The 17,972-nt window shown below is 46.5% G+C and overlaps 1 protein-coding gene across 4 annotated transcripts in view; it reads left to right on the forward strand.

Annotated features, from left to right (window-relative positions):
* Nucleotides 1-17,972, forward strand: part of OSBPL8 (oxysterol binding protein like 8) — a 377,827-nt gene that overhangs the window by 344,668 nt on the left and 15,187 nt on the right. For 2 of the 4 annotated variants that reach the window (XM_082257116.1, XM_082257118.1), the window contains 2 exons: nucleotides 1,676-1,861; nucleotides 3,800-3,953. In XM_082257116.1, coding sequence (XP_082113242.1) covers nucleotides 1,676-1,861; nucleotides 3,800-3,953 — 340 coding nt within the window. The remainder of the gene's footprint in view (nucleotides 1-1,675; nucleotides 1,862-3,799; nucleotides 3,954-17,972) is intronic. The other 2 variants (XM_082257117.1, XM_082257119.1) reach the window with 1 other exon arrangement.

A 17,972-nucleotide genomic window follows, 5' to 3' on the forward strand; every position in this document is an offset into this window, starting at 1 on the left:
GTGCAGGCTCCGTTGCCGCCTTGGGATCTTAATTTGGTGGTTTCAGCTCTACAGAAGCCTCCCTTTGAAAATATTCGAGAGATTGCCCTGCTTACGCTGTCCCAGAAGGTGGCCTTTTTAGTGGCTATCACGTCTGCGCACAGGGTGTCGGAACTGGCTGCGTTATCCTGTCGTTTACCTTATCTGGTTATTCACAAAGATAAGGTGGTGCTTCCCCTCTGTCAGTCGTTCTTTCATAAGGTGGTCTCTGACTTTCATTTGAATGAAGACATTGTGTTGCCTTCCCTATGTCCCAGGCCTAAACATCTGAAGGAAATTGCCTTACATGCTTTGGATGTGGTCCGGACTATTAGGGTGTACCTGGCAGCTACGGAGTCTTTCAGGATGTCAGACTCTCTATTTGTGCTCACGGATGGACCTTGCAAAGGGTTGTCCACTTCCTCTGCGACCATTTCCAGATGGCTCGGGCAGACGTGGTTCAGGCCTATTCCATAAGGGGTCAGGTTCCTCCTTTCCTGGTCAAGGCGCACTTTACTAGGGCGCTTAATGCCTCCTGGGCTTCCCGTCCTCAGGCGTCAGTGAGGCAGGATTGCAAGGCAGCCACCTGGTCGTTGGTCCTCCCTTTTCAACGTTTTTTAAAGTGGATGTGTTGGCATCTGCGGATGCTTCCTTTGGCTGCAAGGTTTCGCAGGCTGCTGTTTAGGAGGACCTCATCCTCTTTGTATTGTTTTTTTCAGGTGGGCTCCAGTTGTTTTGGTTGAGCCCCTGTTGCTTGGTAGGGTACTGCTTAGCCTTGGTGATGTTTTGCTGTTTCCCACCCCTCATGTTTAACATTGCTTTGGGACATCCCAGTGGTCAAGAATTACAGGAGCTCTGTCCGTCAATGAACCAAAAAGAGAAAATGGGATTTTTGACTTACCGTAAAATATATTTCTCTAATGTTCTTTGACGGACACAGCACCCACCCCTCTGTGGATTCTCCTGACACTGCTTGTAGCAAAACTGAGTGACTAAAGCAGGAAGAGGGAGTATACTCGCTGGGACTGCCCATGGGTGTAGCCAGAAGTTTTTTCTGCCTAGTATCCAACTCCTGTGTGGGGCAGCAGACCCAATGGTCAAGAATGACAAGAGCTGTGTCTGTCAATCGACATCAGAGAAATGGATTTTACGGTAAGGCAAAAATCCCATTATTTGCAAAATTTTAAAACCGAAACTAAGAACAAGTTGTTTGTCTTTTATCGTTTGTTTAGAAAAAAAATAAAAAATCAGTGGTGAATAAATACCACCAAAATAAAACTCTATCTGTCTCAGGATAAAATGTAATATAGGTACAGTGTTGTATGACTGCGTAAATGTTATTCAAAGTGCGATAGCACAGAAAAAGGAAAATTGGCCTGGGCAGAAAGGGGATTAAGTGCCCAGTAAGCAAGCGGTTAATCAAAACGCAACCTCCTTTTGAAGGTATGAAAGTTATAGAAGGGAAAAGTAATAGCTTATCTCATCCATAATCTTAGTGGAAATAAGTACCCAAAAAGTATGCAATTACAGCATTTCCATTTAAACACTACTCAGTAGGCAATTATAAAAAAAAAAAAAAAAACATTATAATTTTCCAGGCTTTATAAATGTATAAATAGCTTGCTGGCAAATAACTGTTGCAGTTCTCAAATTGCAGACTCTGGCAGCATGTTACAAAGGCAATCAATAACAAGGATCAAACAGAAGCCACTCAGGAGAAGTTCGTCTTAGAAGAAGCTCAGAGAAAAGCTGCCAAAGAGAGAAAAGCCAAAGGTGAAGACTGGACTTGCCATCTCTTTGAACAAGATCCAATCTCTGGAGAGTGGCATTACAAATTTGCTGAGTGAGTCTGAATACTTTCTCATATAAATTGGAAATATGATTCTTTATTATAAGAAATTATACTTTTAGTTTAAAGATTAACAAAAGCAGTAAAACCCTTCCTGTAAGCAGTGGGAACAGCATTGTTGTGTTTATCTGTCCTTGTGCCCACATTGCCTGGTACTTTTCATCTACCTGACAATGGCTAGATAAGGCAGCTGGGTTATTTGATTGACTCATTGATTTCAACGTTTAACACTGCCAGCTGGAATCTTGTGTAGTGCCTGCTCATTAAAGAAGATTTAAACTGAAACTAAAGTCTGTGTGTTATACCTAAGAGAGAGAAACTAAAAAATCTGTTTGTTCCCCAAATGCACGGCCCGGACCCTACCTCCGCTGCCCAGCAGCTGGGTTTGTGAGTATCTAAGGCTTAGCCAAGTTGCATTCCTCTCTGCCTTGCAAAATGCCTGGCTCTAGACACATGGGGGACAGTCCAGCTGTATCCGGTGGCTCTAGCACTTGCTCCACTAACAGTTCTGGTGCTGTCTGTTGTGTACCATTTGTGGGGTGCCTGAAATAGAATATTCTTGCCTTCTACTAGAGTCTCCGCCATCCCCGGAGTCTTTTATAGAACTGTTGGGCTTGGGAACCTCTTTGGCTCTTTCTTGGGAACATTTCACTGCAGTTATGCAGGATTTTTGGGATAAATCGCACATTTGATTGCTTACTCTGTTTTTAGAGTCCATAAGCGTATATTTATGACCTGTCCTGCAAAATCCTTATCTGTTTTCCCCGTGGCCTTTAGCCACGAGATTCTCTCTCTTTGACACTGAATCTCTCAAGCCCTTTACTGCTTCCCATCCACTGTATATATTTGTCTTCAAATGGAAGCGGTGACACCAGTATCATGGCTGCAGCTGCACAAATATCATCTGACATAAAAAACTGTAACTGTCCCCATTTTATTCTCTAGCATTTTCTTTCAGAAAATATAGAATGTTTGAGGGTTCTAAGCAATTTTCTAGCAGAAATGGCTGATTTTTACATAAATGTGAGAAATGTCTGAATTGGCCCGGACCGCAAGTGTTTATTAGATGAACCTACACCAAAGCAATCTGTCTTTCTGCCATCACTCCAAAACTTAGAGACTTTTTTTTGCCCTCACTGTTAGATTGCACACCACTTTAGAGCTTGAAGATCAGCCTGCAGCTTCTTACCTGTGCTGTTCCGGTCTTGGCACCTTTAGAGCTTCTAAGTCTAAGTGGACTGACACTCCTAAACTACCCCTCTTCCTTCCCAGTTGCTGACCACCACACATGGAAGGCATACTTTGTTGTTTGTGGGTTTTCTTTTTTTTTTTTTGGCCTGGCAGTGTTTTGTTGCCGACCCCTCAGTTGGACTGCTTCTGGGTGTCCCAACAGTCTCTGTACTCCTTTGTCCTTCAATAACCGAGGGAGAAATTTGTATTTTTGCACTTACCATTTCTTCCTCATTGAAGAATTGTGATTATGATCATGCTCTTGGTGCTTTTCCACAAAACATACTGGGAACAGTGGTAATGATTTTTGAAAAATAAGAAAAATGGTGCTAGTGAAAATAGCTTAGTCTTTTACACAGCAGAGCTAACCAAAAAACAACCATACACCTAAGACACCAGCAAAAGACATGCTTTTGCTCAGCACCCCTGACAAAGCACACATTTACTTGCCCTCGCTCCATCAGGTTCTTTGCTGTGCAGTCCACATGGCAATGAGCAAATGAGCAGACTCTTCATGGAAATTGTCTGTCAGGTTCTGCTTCTTTTCTTACAAGCAGTACAGTTTCTATGAATTCTCATGCAAGGTGTGTACTCCACTGGTACAAGTAAATGGTTATTGTGTAACCTATTGAAAATGAGGAATATTTGTGATTCAGCAAGTTAGCATACTTAATCTTACTATTTTTGTTTTATGTGTTGCAGTACTCGACCATGGGACCCGCTAAATGATCTGGTTCAGTTTGAAGACAATGGTGCTATCCAGACAAAAGTCAGGCATAGGACTCCAATGGTACGTTCGGGCAGTGTAATTAGTCTCAGTAACCAAAGGGCAAAGCGGGAGATATGCAATTATCAGGTAGGTCTGGAGAAAAACCAATGGCTTTTCTCTCGTCTGTCCTATCAAGATCAAGGAAGCATGTGTATGATGATATCGGCTTAAACTTACTAACACTTAGCTGTAAAGCTCAGAAATCTCATCATGTAAGTGTCTGCTTTTTTGATTTAAAGTGTACCATAAAGTGCTGTAAATCCCTTTTAAACCATAGTCCAGGGGACAGTGTGTATCTGTATTGTTGCAAGTGACCTTACTGATTATAGAAAAGGTTTGTTTAATTACAGTTGCGTCTACTTTTGCTTCAAGCAAATTTGCTATGTTATGACTACTGCTGCTGCTACTACTACTACTACAAATCTGCTTTCTACTAATATTCTAAGTTGTATGAATACTCTTGTCAGTTCTATTTTATTCACTTCTGTTTCTTATGTAGACATCCAGCAACAGTTAAACATATTCTCCGCTTTCCAAACAGAACACATTTTGTAACCCATAGACCCCAATAAAAACTCATATTTCTCTTTCGTTCATCGACAGACACAGCGCTCCATAAGTCATAACTACTGGGTTATATTCCCTCCTCCAGGAGTAGGACTAGGCAGAACAAAAACACCTGGCTACGCCCATGGGCCTTCCTTAGCTTGGTATTTAACCCCCCTCTCTGCTTTAGTTAATCAGTTTTAATCTGTCTAGTCATGGACCTCCTTCATGAACATCAAGTGGATCCACAAAATGATTATTTTGGGGGTACTCAGAAAGGGGGGCAGAGTTTGTCATTTTTAAGTTTCTCTTACGTCCTCCGACAGTCGCCGCCTCTTCATATTCGTCACTAATGGGGTTATTGACCTTTGCTCCGTAGGAGTAGCTAGGCAACAGAATATATTAATATCAAAGCTTTTAGCATATCCCACCCCCAGGGGGTGGTCCCCTCAGTCAATACCTCCCTGCTTCCTGCATTTCCAACTCAGTTTCTAATGCCTAGCTCAGGAGTAGGCTGGCTGTTCCTGTGCTGGGGCTCTTAGTCTCAGCTTCTTTTCTCTTTTTGATTTTATTTGGAGTTTTTTTTTCTCTTTCTTTTACTTAGCTGTTTATTTCAGCGTTAGTTAGTTTCTTCTGATGAAGATGATCGTGCGGAGCTGGGTCTCGGTCTGGCCACCCTGGTTCCCAGGGCTCAGGGCCAGGGGCTTCCCAGCCTGCCATCGAGCGTTCAGCTTAGGTTTTACCCTGGCACATTGAACGACCCATCCCTGTTCGCTGCAGGGATGCTATCGGTGAGGTGGCTACCTCACTGGACGCCATTGCGGTTTCGCACCGCAGTTCCACTGCGTCATGCTTGCGACACTCCCTGTCCTCAGTGCAGCGGTTTGGTCGCTGGAGCAGGCTCCCCACGCCATCCGGACTGGTAAGTGTAACTCTATGTGGGGACCTGTCTATTTGGGTGTCAGTCTGGGACTGTGTGACCCTGCATGTCTGTGTGGCTGCTGTGCTCCCTGTCAGTTCCTGTGTGGACCTGCTGCCTGTGTGTGGGCTGTGAAGGGGGGGGCTCTCCCGCTCTGCTTGGTGTCAGCAGGAGGCAGTCAGATTTTGGGCATGCTGTGCGGCGATCGCTGCGTCGACCCGCCATTTTTTTGTGGCAAAATCATGGTGGCCGGGCCTGTGTGGTGATGCACGGCGTTTTGGCGCCAAACGCCGCCATTTTGGCGGCGATCGATCAGGCCACATGTCGGCGCCATTTTCTATTTGCCCATAGAATCCTCAGCCGAGCGGCCATGTTTGTGTAGCCTTGCATAGGCTTCATAGGGGCGGTCAGTCTTGCATCACTTCCTTTTGCTCTGGGACAGCGATCGGTGGCAGCAGCCTGTGTGATCTCTCCAGGTTTTTATCTTCCCTTTTTTTCCTGTATTCCTTGCCCAGTTTCTTGTCCCTGTAGGGGTCGGTGTATTCAGTGGGTGCGGTGGGCTACACTCGCCGCGATCTTAAAGGGGCAGTACTCCTTTTTTTCCTAATATTGCTGGGGCATGGATTCTCAGGAATGCAAGTTTCCTCCCACCTTGGTGGGGGGCCAAGGGGCTGCTGCTTCCCCAGAGGGGGCTGATCTGGCCACTATTGTGGCAAACTTAGCTGCTCAAGTGCAGATGCTGGTGGCTGATCGATCCACAAAACGGCCCAGAGTGTCTATTTCCTCTGATTCAGAGGGCGATGGGGCTGCTATGGCTGGAGTGCCCTTCTCAGGGTCTCACTCATCTCTAGACCTTGTGGGGTCTGAAGGGGAGGCTGAGGTGGAAGGGGTTGATAATTCTCCCCCTGGCTCGTCTGAAGAGCTTGCACTCATGGATGAGTTGGTTGCTTCTATCAAGCAAACGCTGCATTTACAGGATGAACCATGTCCTCCAATTTTGATGTCCTCTTATGGGACGCAAAGAAAGCGCAAGACATCGCAGGTTTTTCCTTGCTCTACGGAATTTCAGCGCGCTGTTGATGAGCAATGGCGCAATTTAAAGAAACCTTTCGCTGTGCCGAGTAGGTTCAAGCTGCGTTATCCATTTACTCCAGCCACTGATGAGCGTTGGTGTGTGCCGCCTCAAGTAGATCACGCGGTGGCGATTTTGAATAAATCCACTGCGATTCCTGCTGAGGATACCCCGGTGTTCCGGGACCCTACGGACAGGAGATTGGAATCTCTGGCCCGTCATTCTTATACGGTTGCTGGTTCTATGCTGAAGCCTATTTTTGCTTCCATTATGGCAGCCCAAGCCATTGCGGATTGGACGCAGGTGCTCAGGCGCACCCTGGTGGCTGACTCTGCCCCGCCGACAACTTTGGCTATGGTGGATCAAATTCATCAGGGTGTCATGTATTTGTGTGATGCGGACTTAGATATGGTCCCTTTGGCTGCGCGTCTTTCTAGTGTGGCGGTCTTGAACCGTCGCCTGATATGGCTGAAATGTTGGTCTGTTGACCAGTCTTCCCGCGAGACTTTGGCTAATTTGCCCTACGCGGGATCTCGCCTTTTTGGCGAATCTTTGGATACTCTGATAAAGGGTATTTCTGGGGGTAAGAGCACTCTCTTGCCCCAAACTCACAAAACTAAGTTTGTTCGTGGTAAGAAGAATACCTCGTTTAGGCCCTCTCAGGGGTCCTTTCGTGCCTTTCGGTCGCACTATAAGGGCAAGCCCTTCAAGGGCCAAGGCTCCCAGAAGAAGCCGTGGACGGGTAAGCAGAAGTCCGGCCAGTCCGGGTCCGCTACCCACAACAATGCGGCCTGAAGGGACGCCCTCACCCGGTTCTGGGGTGGGGGGACGTTTGCTCGGTTTTCTTCAACCCTGGCTGGACCGCATTCGGGACAGATGGGTTCAGGAAATCGTTCGATCTGGATACAAGATCGAGTTTCTCTCTCGGCCGGCGGGCAGATTTTTCCCCTCAAACCTTCAGCTGACTCCGGAGCGCTTGCAGGATCTGCACCTGGCGGTGCGGGACCTGCGGGCCCAGTGCCTCATTGGGACAGATTTCGGGGGTTCTACTCCAATCTGTTCACTGTGCCCAGAAAGGAGGGCAAGGTACGTCCGATTCTGGACTTAAAAGCTCTGAACCGCTTTGTGCAGGTTCGCAAGTTCCGCATGGAATCCCTGTGATCAGTGGTGGCTGCCCTGGTTCCGGGGGAATTCATGGCCTCCATCGACTTGAAGGATGCATACCTTCACATCCCCATTTTCGAGGGTCACCAGAGGTACCTTCGATTTGCCATTGCGGAGGATCATTATTAATTCGTGGCGTTGCCCTTTGGTCTCGCTTCGGCTCCGCGGGTTTTCACCAAGGTGCTTGCGCCGGTTCTGGCCTTATTGAGGGCCCAGGGCATTTCTGTCCTGGGGTATCTGGACGATATCCTGATTCGGTCCGCGACCAGTCAGGGCCTGGTGAACGACCTGTCCATCACAATGCAGACTCTGCAGGACTTCGGTTGGACGATAAATTTTCCGAAGTCAACGTTGTGTCCGTCGGTTCGTCTTCCCTACCTGGGGATGATTCTGGACTCTGTTCAAGCGAAGGTCTTCCTGCCGGAAGACAAGCTTCGGACACTTCAGTGCGAAGTCAGGTCCCTCAGGGACAATCAGTGCTCGTCCCTCCGGACGTGTATGAGGTGTCTGGGATTGATGGTTTCGGCCTTCGAGGCGATTCCCTTCGCCCAGTTTCACACACGGGAGCTTCAGGCGGAGGTCCTGGCCAAGTGGGACGGGCGTCCGCAATCTCTGGATCTGCGGCTGTCGTTGAGCCGTCTCACCCGCAGGGGTCTTTTGTGGTGGCTCCAGTCCCCGGCGGTGTCGGGGGGCAAGTCCTTTCGTCCTTTGTCGTGGACGGTGATCACCACGGATGCCAGCCTGTCGGGCTGGGGTGGTGTTCTGGGCGTTCTGTCCGCCCAGGGTACTTGGTTGAAGGAGGAATCCTCCCTTCCGATCAACATTCTGGAATTGCGAGCGATAAATCTCTGTCTACTGCGTTGGACGGACAGGCTTCAGGGCCGTCCAGTTCGGGTACAGACGGACAATGCCACAGCGGTGGCCTACATCAACCACCAAGGGGGCACCGGGAGTGCCCGAGCGGCTCGGGAAGTAGCCGACATTCTGTCTTGGGCCGAGACGCACGTCCCGGCGATATCTGCAGTTCACATTCCGGGGGTGGAGAACTGGCAGGCGGGATTATCTGAGCCGCCAGACCCTGGACCAGGGAGAATGGTCCCTTCACCCGGATGTCTTCCAGATGTTGTGCGCGAAGTGGGGGTCCCCAGATGTGGACCTGTTCGCGTCTCGTCTAAACAACAAGGTGGAAAGGTTCGTGGCAAGGACGCGCGATCCTCGGGCAGACGCCTCAGACGCGTTAGTGGCGCCCTGGCATCAGTATTGCCTGATGTATGCCTTTCCACCGATTCAGCTGCTGTCCAGGCTCCTTCGCAGGTTGGCCTCGGAACCGCGCACAGTGATTCTGGTGGCACCGGACTGGCCTCGCCGGTCTTGGTACGCAGACCTCGTGAATCTGGCGGTCGACGCTCCATGGCGTCTGCCACTTCGAGAAGATCTCCTGTCTCAAGGACCGATATTCCATCCTGCTTTACAGTCGCTAGCTTTAACGGCCTGGCTGTTGAAAGCCAGGTCCTGAAGGATAGGGGTCTTTCCCCTGAGGTCATTCCCACTTTGATCAAGGCTAGGAAGGCCTCTTCGGGGAAGATTTACTACCGTACTTGGAAGGCTTACTTTGCCTGGTGTGAGTCCAGGGGGTATTCCCCTCGCTCGTACTCGGTGTCGAGAGTGTTGGCTTTCCTTCAAACGGGCGTGGACCAGCGTTTGGCGTTGGCCACGATTAAGGGTCAGATTTCTGCGCTGGCCGTGCTCTTTCAACGCCCTGTGGCGTCTAACTCTTTGGTTAGCACCTTTGTTCAAGGGGTGCGCCATTTGGTCCCTCCTAGGAGGGAGCCTTTGCCTCCATGGGATTTGAACCTTGTTCTGTCCGTGTTGCAACATGCTCCTTTTGAAAAGATTAGGGAGATCTCGTTGTCTTTGTTGTCCAAGAAGGTTGCCTTCTCGGTGGCGATCACTTCGGCTCGCAGAGTGTCGGAGCTGGCGGCCTTGTCCTGCAAATCTCCGTATTTGGTGATTCACTTGGATAAGGTGGTCTTGCGACCTAACCCGTCTTTTCTTCCGAAGAGGATCTCGGAATTTCACCTCAATGAGGATATTGTTCTGCCTTTGCTTTGCGCGAAGCCTAAGCATCCGAAGGAGGTGGCGTTGCATTCCTTGGATGTTGTTAGGGCGATCAGGGTTTACCTGTCATCGACTAAATCCTTTCGCAAGTCGGATTCTCTCTTTGTTCTTCCTGAGGGTCCTCGGAAGGGCATGGCGGCGTCGGCTGCGACCATCGCCAAATGGATCAGACAGACGATTGTGCAAGCCTATGCTTTGAAGGGGAAGGTTCCTCCTTTTCCTGTGAAGGCGCACTCTACCAGGTCTCTGAGTACGTCTTGGGCCTATCGTCATCGGGCTTCTGTGGCCCAGGTGTGTAAGGCGGCGACTTGGTCGTCCGTTCACACCTTCTCAAAATTTTACAAAGTGGATGTTCAGGCATCGGCAGATGCTTCTTTTGGCCGTAAAGTTCTTAGTGCGGCAGTGCCTTAGGGTCCCTTGTTTGGGCCCTTGGCTGTTGGGGTGTTTTTACCCCTAGGTTACTTGTTCTTTCCTGGGTTGTTGCTCCTGTTGAGCACGTTTTCCTGTTGCCCAGTTGGTTATCTTACTTTGGTAAGGTTCCTTTATCTGATGTGGGTACTGCGTTGCTTTAGGCGTGGCGGCTTTTTCCCACCCCTCATGTCTACACTGCTATGGGACGTCCCCATTAGTGACGAATATGAAGAGGCGGCGACTGTCGGAGGACGTAAGAGAAAACTGAATTTTTGTAAAATCTTACCTGTAAAATTCCTTTCTCTGAGTCCTCCAACAGTCGCCGCCCCCGCCCCTCTTTTGGGGTTTGTTTATGTACTCTACTGCTATGCTACTGAAACTGAGTTGGAAATGCAGGAAGCAGGGAGGTATTGACTGAGGGGACCACCCCCTGGGGGTGGGATATGCTAAAAGCTTTGATATTAATATATTCTGTTGCCTAGCTACTCCTACGGAGCAAAGGTCAATAACCCCATTAGTGACGAATATGAAGAGGCGGCGACTGTCGGAGGACTCAGAGAAAGGAATTTTACAGGTAAGATTTTACAAAAATTCAGTTTTTTTTAGGTCATGATTCTCCTTGTGCAGATTTAAATTCCTGCAAAGCTTCAGGTGATGTCCGAACTACCGAAGGTCCCCCCTATCCTTGTCTAGGGAATTGATTTACCTAGGTCTGATTCTAATTCTGACCAGTGTGGTCTTTCCTCTGTACAAACTTCAGGAACCACAGGCTGTGATTCACCGGCTGCTGTCACACAGATAGTTCTCTCTCCTATTTTGCATATAGGTTCTGAGTCTGGTGGTATCCACCATCAAGACAGTTCTATTTGCACAGTCCTACATGCAGCTTCTTTAGCAGGATAGGCTCCACAGGAGGATACTGAGGTTCGTGGCGAGAACACGGATTCCTCTGGCAAATGCCGCAGGCGTCCAAGGGCCACGGTAAGGCCACTATCATCCTCTGCTCAGGCTTTTTCTGCAATTCCTGTGAGGATCTTATCCCAAGGGCTGATCTACCATCCTGCTTTACAGTCACTGGTTTTAATGGCTTAGCTATTGAAAGCCAGCTACTGAGGGATAGAGGTCTGTCTGGATCAGTGATCTCTACTATGGTAAAGGCGAGGAAGTCGTCTTCCAGCAAGATATACCTTTGTTTCGTGGAAAGCGTATGTTTCTTGGTGTGAGTCAATTGGCGCTCATCCTCAATCCTTTTCTGTGACTCTGATCCTAACCTTTCTTCAACGGGGCATTGATCAGAAGTTGGCCTTAAGTACCATCAAAGGCCAGGTGTCTGCACTGACAATCTTCTTTCAGTGACCCCTAGCCACGCACTCTTTAGTTCGTACCTTAATTCAGGGGGTTCGATATGTGGCTCCATCTGTATGGTCTCTTTTGCCGCCATGGGATTTAAATTTAGTACTAGTACTTTCGATTCTCCGGAAAACTCCATTTGAGAATATCCTGGAGATTCCCCTGACTATATTATCCCAGAAGGTGACATTCTTGGTGGCTATTACCTCGGCCTGCAGGGTATCGGAATTGGCGGCATTATCCTGCTGCAGTCCCTATAAAGTTGTTCATCGTTCCTGCCCAAAGTTTTCTCTGACTTCCATTTGAATGAGGACATTGTGTTGCCTTCCTTGTTTCCCAAGCCGGTTCATCCCAAGGAATTTGCTTTGCATACCCTGGATGTGGTTTGTGCGATTTGAGTGTATTTGGCAGCTACTGAGTCCTCTCGGAGGTCAGACTCACTTTTTGTGGTTACGGACGGACCAGGAAAAGGGCTGGCCGCTTCTTCGGCTACCATCTCCAGAGGGATCAGACAGACGATGACCCAGGCCTATTCCATTAAAGGTCAGGTTCCTCCTTTCCCTGTCACGGTGCATTCTACTCGGGCGCTAAGTGCTTCTTGGGCCTGCCATCATCAGGCATCAATATCACAAGTTTGCAAGGTCGTCAGTGCATTCCTTAACAAAATTCTATAAGGTAGATACTTTGGCATCTGTGGATGCTTCTTTTGGCCGCAAAGGTTTGCAGGCTGCTGTTTATGAGGGGCTGTTCCCTCTTGTTGGTTTTTTTTTTCCTTATAACCTTTTATTTTTCAGACAGGGCTCCTGTGTCCTGGTTAAGGGCTCCTTTGTTTAGCCTTGGGTTGTTTTCCCCACCCCTCATTTTCCTTTTGGCACTGCTTTTAGACATCCCAGTAGTTATGATTTATGGAGTACTGTGTCTGTCGATGAACAAAAGAGAAAATGGGATTTTTGTACTTACCGTAAAATCAAGTTCATCAACGAACACAGCACCCAAACCTCTATGGAGACCTGATACTCCTAATACTGCTTGCTACTAAACTGACTACCTAGAGCAGAGAGGGGTGTTATATACCAAGCTGAGGATGGCTCATGGTTGTAGCCAGGTGTATTTGTTCTGCCTAGTCCTACTTCTGAAGCCAGCAGTATAACCCAGTAGGTAAGATTTATGGAGAGCTGTGTCCGTTGATGAAGTCAGAGAAATTGATTTTACGGTAAGTACATAAATCCCATTTTTATCAGTATGATTACAAACCATAAGAAAACTGGTGTATGGTGTGACCAAGGTATATGATGTCCCGATTGAGTTTGTCGATGCACCTACATTTGTTTGATTTGGTTGAACTATATTATTATTCTTACAAAAGATACGTTTAGATCTTAACATAAACCGTATTTCTTTCTCGTCCATTGAGGCGCGTGGGTAGTTTTTAACTCTTGGCTTATAATGCCTCTTGCCGAAGAATTGGACAGTAGCAAACAAAACTTTAAGCAAGCCTAGGATAACCCCTCCCATTACCCTTCATGCCTCAGTTTTTTTTCTAGTGTTCTATGAGGATGAACATCTTATTTATTCAGCTTTGCTGTGTAAAAGACTATTCTACTTTTACTAGCATCTTTTTTCCTATTCTTTAAAATATTTTCTTCAATTAAGACTCTTCTCTACATCACTTCTAGTAATGGGCTTTTCGATTGGAGAAATCTGATGCAATTGTCCTCAGCTTGGCTTTGCTGCATCCATACCCTTTTAGACTAGACATTGTGGCTCTGCATGAGGTGCTTTTCAAACTCTGTTCTAACAAGTTAGCCATGGAGCATTTTCCAGGTCCAAACCCACCATCATTGCTTAAGTACTTGTCCGGTCTCTGAAGACTTGCTCCATGAGTAAGCCGGTTGGGCAGTGTATCAGGAGCTACTTCATTGACATCGGTCACTATGCTTTCTATTAATTTCCACAATGTAAGGGATTAAAACTGACTGAGCATGGACATCATCAACAGGGTGAAGTGTGGCACACATGCATTCCTTTCTGTCATGCTGATACGAGGAAGCATCTGCTGCTGCTGCTCCTGCTTATATATAGCCACGTGGAACTCTGATCATCATTCAGTTCCTGCTGCCCACCTACTGTAACTTTGGTCATAGCTGACCATCTGAACCTCATGTGCTACCATCTGTTTTGGTTTCATGAATGCTTGAGGCCCTGCCCTGTACCCTGGGCCTTTAGTTGCATTACTGCCAACAGTCACATGTTGCCTTCTCCTACAGTTTATTTGGTCATCGAAATCCTTTTTGTTTATCGGTTTTGGACGGTTTTCTCTACAGTCTTGTGGGAATTTAAGGCCAAAACCAACCTGTTATTTACTCCTCTTACCTTAGAGGCCACAAGTGCATTCTCGTGCTATCCCACACAGAGTATGTGTTTGATTAACTGGTGACCTTGGTGGCTTTTAAGCACAAGAATCACAGAGGTAGATTTACTAAAACTAGAGAGTGCAAAATCTGGTTCAGCTGTACATGTTAGCCAATCACCTTCTAACTTCAAATTGTTCAATTAACCACTTGCCGACCGCTCACGTTGAGGGTACTGCGGCAAAGTGGCTCGTTATCGTCCAGCGACGTAGACCTACGTCGCTGGACTCCTCCCCTTGTGGGCGGCGTGCGCGCACCCCGCCGGAGGCTCACTCCCGCTGTATTTAGACACTGCGGGAGTCGGGCTAGGGGAGGAGGGGCGGTGATCACCGCCGCTCTTCCCCGATCCTCAGGGATCGAGTGTGGAGATCCGCCCGCTTGTATAAACAAAGCGGGCGGATCTCCTAAGTGACAGGCAGTCACAGATTACAGGATTCAGCATAGCTGAACCTGCGATCTGTGCCTGTGTCACACAGTCCCCTCCCCCCACACACGTCAGTAAACACCAGGCATACATTAACCCCTTGATCACCAATAAAAGTTAACCCTTTCCCTGCCAGTGTCATTTTTACAGTAACAGTGCATATTTATAGCACTGATTACTATAGTAATGTCACTGGTACCCCCGAAAGTGTCAGAAATGTCATTTAGGGGTCCGATCTGTCCGCCGCAATGTCGCAGTCCCACAAAAAAAATCGCAGATCGCCGCCATTACTAGTTAAAAAAAAAAACAATAAAAATGACATGAATTTCCCGTAGTTAGTAGCTGCGATAACTTTTGCGCAAACCAATCAAAATACGCTTATTGCGATGTTTTTTTTACCAAACATATGTAGCAGAAAACAAATTTGCCTAAAATGTTAAAAAAAATTAGATTTTTACATTTTTTTGGGGGGGGGACTTTCATATAAAGAAATTTGAAAAATATTGTTATTTTTTTCAAAATTGTCGCTCTTTTTTTGTTTATAGCGCAAAAAGTAAAAATCGCACAGGTGATCAAATACCACCAAAAGAAAGCTCTGTTTGTGGGGAAAACAAGGACATAATTTGGGTATGCACGACCGCGCAATTGTCCATTAAAGTAACGCAGTGCTGAATCGCAAAATATGGCCTGGTCAGGAATGGGGTAAAATCTTCCGGTCTTAAAGCGGTTAAAAATACGCTCATTGAGAATTTTTTTGTCAAAGACATGTGGCTAAATACATTTTGGCCTAAATATAACAAAAATTTAATATATTGGATATTTTTTAACTGTCAAAGTAGAAAAATATTGTTATTTTTTTCAAAATTGTCGCTTTTTTTTATTAATATTGAAAAAAATGAAAAGCGCAGAGGTGATCAAATACCACCAAAAGAAAGCTCTGTTTGTGGGAAAAAAAGGACGTAAATTTCATTTGGGTACGGCGTTGCATGACTGCGCAATTGTCAGTTAAATTCGCAGAGTGCCGAAACGCAAAAAGTGGCCTGGACCTAATGCAGGAAAATCCTCCGGTGGTAAAGTGGTTAAGCTTTCACAAAAAAACTGGAAGCTCATTGGTTTCCCTGCACCAGATTTTGCACTCTCCAGTTTTAGTCAATCAACCCCACAGTCTCCTGCTATTACTCCCAAATAAAAGAGACCATTTTGGCTCTTATCAATGCACAGTGTGCACAACTAGAGGACTCTCAGGCTAGGGTCTTTCTCTCATAGGAAAAACTTAAATTTTTTCTACCTAAAATTCAAGTTCTTCAATCCTGGAGTTGCTCGGCTCTCAACTTTTGCATGAGAGTCTTGGGCCTGATAGTAGTCTCCTTTTAAGAAAACTCCATTTGCCCACTTCCTGATCTCTACAATGCAGCATTCTGATATAATCTGACAAGTCATCCAAGTCCCTGGACAGATTGATTTGCTTGGCACTAGGGACCAGTTTGTCACTGGCTTGATGTCTGTGGAATTGGGGAAGTCCTTTCTTTTACAATGTTTTTATTGACAAATTGAAGAGCAGTAAACAGCGTACATATCAGGTTTAGGTACAATGCTGTGAGGCACATGTCTGCTAACTGCAATGTCAGTTTGTCAAACAAAATGAAAACAGATATTAATGAACAGTAGCATAAATGCAGTAGACAGATGGCGAAGCTCTCTGCCATAAAAGGTAAAGATGGCAACTTGCGACGCTGGAAATATTCAAGGTGAAGTCGTTTCTTCCCATCTTCTGTAAGATCTTCACGACTGATGCTAGTTTCTCAGGTTGGAAACTAGTTTTGGGCACCTTGTTGATGCAGGCGACTCGGTTTTAGGAAAAAGTCTTGTTTCCCAAACAACATGCTGGAGCTTCAAGCAATTTTGGCTGTCTGCAGTGCTGGACCATCCTGCTGGAGTGTCATCCAATCTGGATTCAGTCAACACGATGGTGTACATCAACAATCAAGGAGGAACCAGGTTTTACCGTGGTATGAAAAGTGAATGGCATCCTGTCCTGGCATGAACTTCACATTTCAGCCTTTACTGTCGTGTACAACCCAGGTGTAGATAATTGTCAGGCAGACTTCCTCAGCTTACAGCATCTGGACCGAGGGTAGTGTTCCCTGCAGTCAGAGGTATTCCAAGAGAGTCTTTCTGCAGGTATAGGGATTCTCTAGTGAAAGATGTGGATGCTTTGGTTGCTTCATGGGATCAGTTTACCCTGATCTAAGCTTTTCCTCCCCTCAAACTTCTTCATCTCCTTCGCAAGAGTGTAGTGAATCAGCATTCCATTGATCCTCATAACTCTGTACTTTCCCAGGCAGATGTGGTACACTGACTTAGTAAGACTCCTGGCGGACATTTCTTGTGCATATTCTATGTCAGTCTTCTGTCTCGAGGACCATCCTTCTTCACAGTCACTGCCTTTAAGCACGTGGCTGTTGAAGGCCAGGTTTTTAGAGACAGGTGCCATACCTTCAAACAGGGAGTTTCCCATTTAACTCCCCCTTCTCATTCCTCTGACTCTATGAATTTAGTTCTCTCTGTGCTTCAGAAGCCACCATTTATACCCAATTACTCCACAAGATTATATTCTTGTAGCTATCACCTCTGCAAGGTGAGTGTCTAAATTTATCCGTGTATCCTGCAAGAATGCATTGCAGGTTTTGCCAAGGGACAAAGTCGTGTAAAGGAACAGAGCTTCTTGTCTAAGGTAGTTTTGACCTTTTACTTCATTCAACCCATCGTTCTTCTGTGTCTTTGTCCAGCTCCAGTCTGACAAAAAAATTTTCCCTGCATTGTTTAGGTGTAGTTCAGGCTGTGTGAGTCTCCCTCAGCCACTGTGTCTTTCAGGAAGACAAACCCCATTTTTTTAAATCCCAGATGAACCTTATAAGGGTACACCAGCTCCTTGTTCCACTGACTTTATGTGGCTCAAGCAGACCATTAACCAAGCCTATGGTCTTATGGATCAGTTTCCTCCCTATCATGCCCTGCCACAATCCACTAGTTCTATGAGCGCTGCTTGTGCTTTCTGGCATTTAGTAACTGTTTCCCAGATTTGCAAGGCAGCCACCTGGTGTTAACAAGTTTTCCAAGTTTCACCAGGTGAATGTTCAGGCCTCATCTGATGCCAGCTTCAAGCATAAGGTCCTTCAGGTGGCTCTTTAAGCTGCAAGCAGCCCCAGTTTGTTTGTTTTTGTGGGCCTTATGGAGTTTTTTTTTAAATAAATTAAATAGGAAAAAAAAAAAATGTTATCCGCCCCCGTCACCGTTAGCTCGCGCACGAAAGAAAAAGTATACGGAAGTCGAGCCGCGAATGAAATCACTGTTCAAACCACACATGTGAGGTATCGCCGCGATCGCCAGAGCGTGAGCAATAATTTAAAAAAAAGAGCTACACTCTAACTCTAAAGTGGTAACCGTTAAAATTTTTTAAAGCGTCGCCTATTGAGATTTCTATTGGCCGTACTTTGTCGCCATTCCACGGGTGTGCGCAATTTTAAACCTTAACCTGTTGGTTATCTATTTACTCGGCGTGACATCATCTTTCACAATATACAAAAAAAAAAGGGCTAACTTTACTGTTAAGTATTTTTTAAATGCATTGAAATGTGATTTTTCATAATTTTTCCAAAAAAATGGCGTTTTAAAGACCGCTGTGCAAATA

The sequence above is a fragment of the Pelophylax lessonae genome, assembly GCF_965119305.1.
Source record: "Pelophylax lessonae genome assembly, chromosome: 4".
Lineage (NCBI taxonomy): Eukaryota > Metazoa > Chordata > Amphibia > Anura > Ranidae > Pelophylax > Pelophylax lessonae.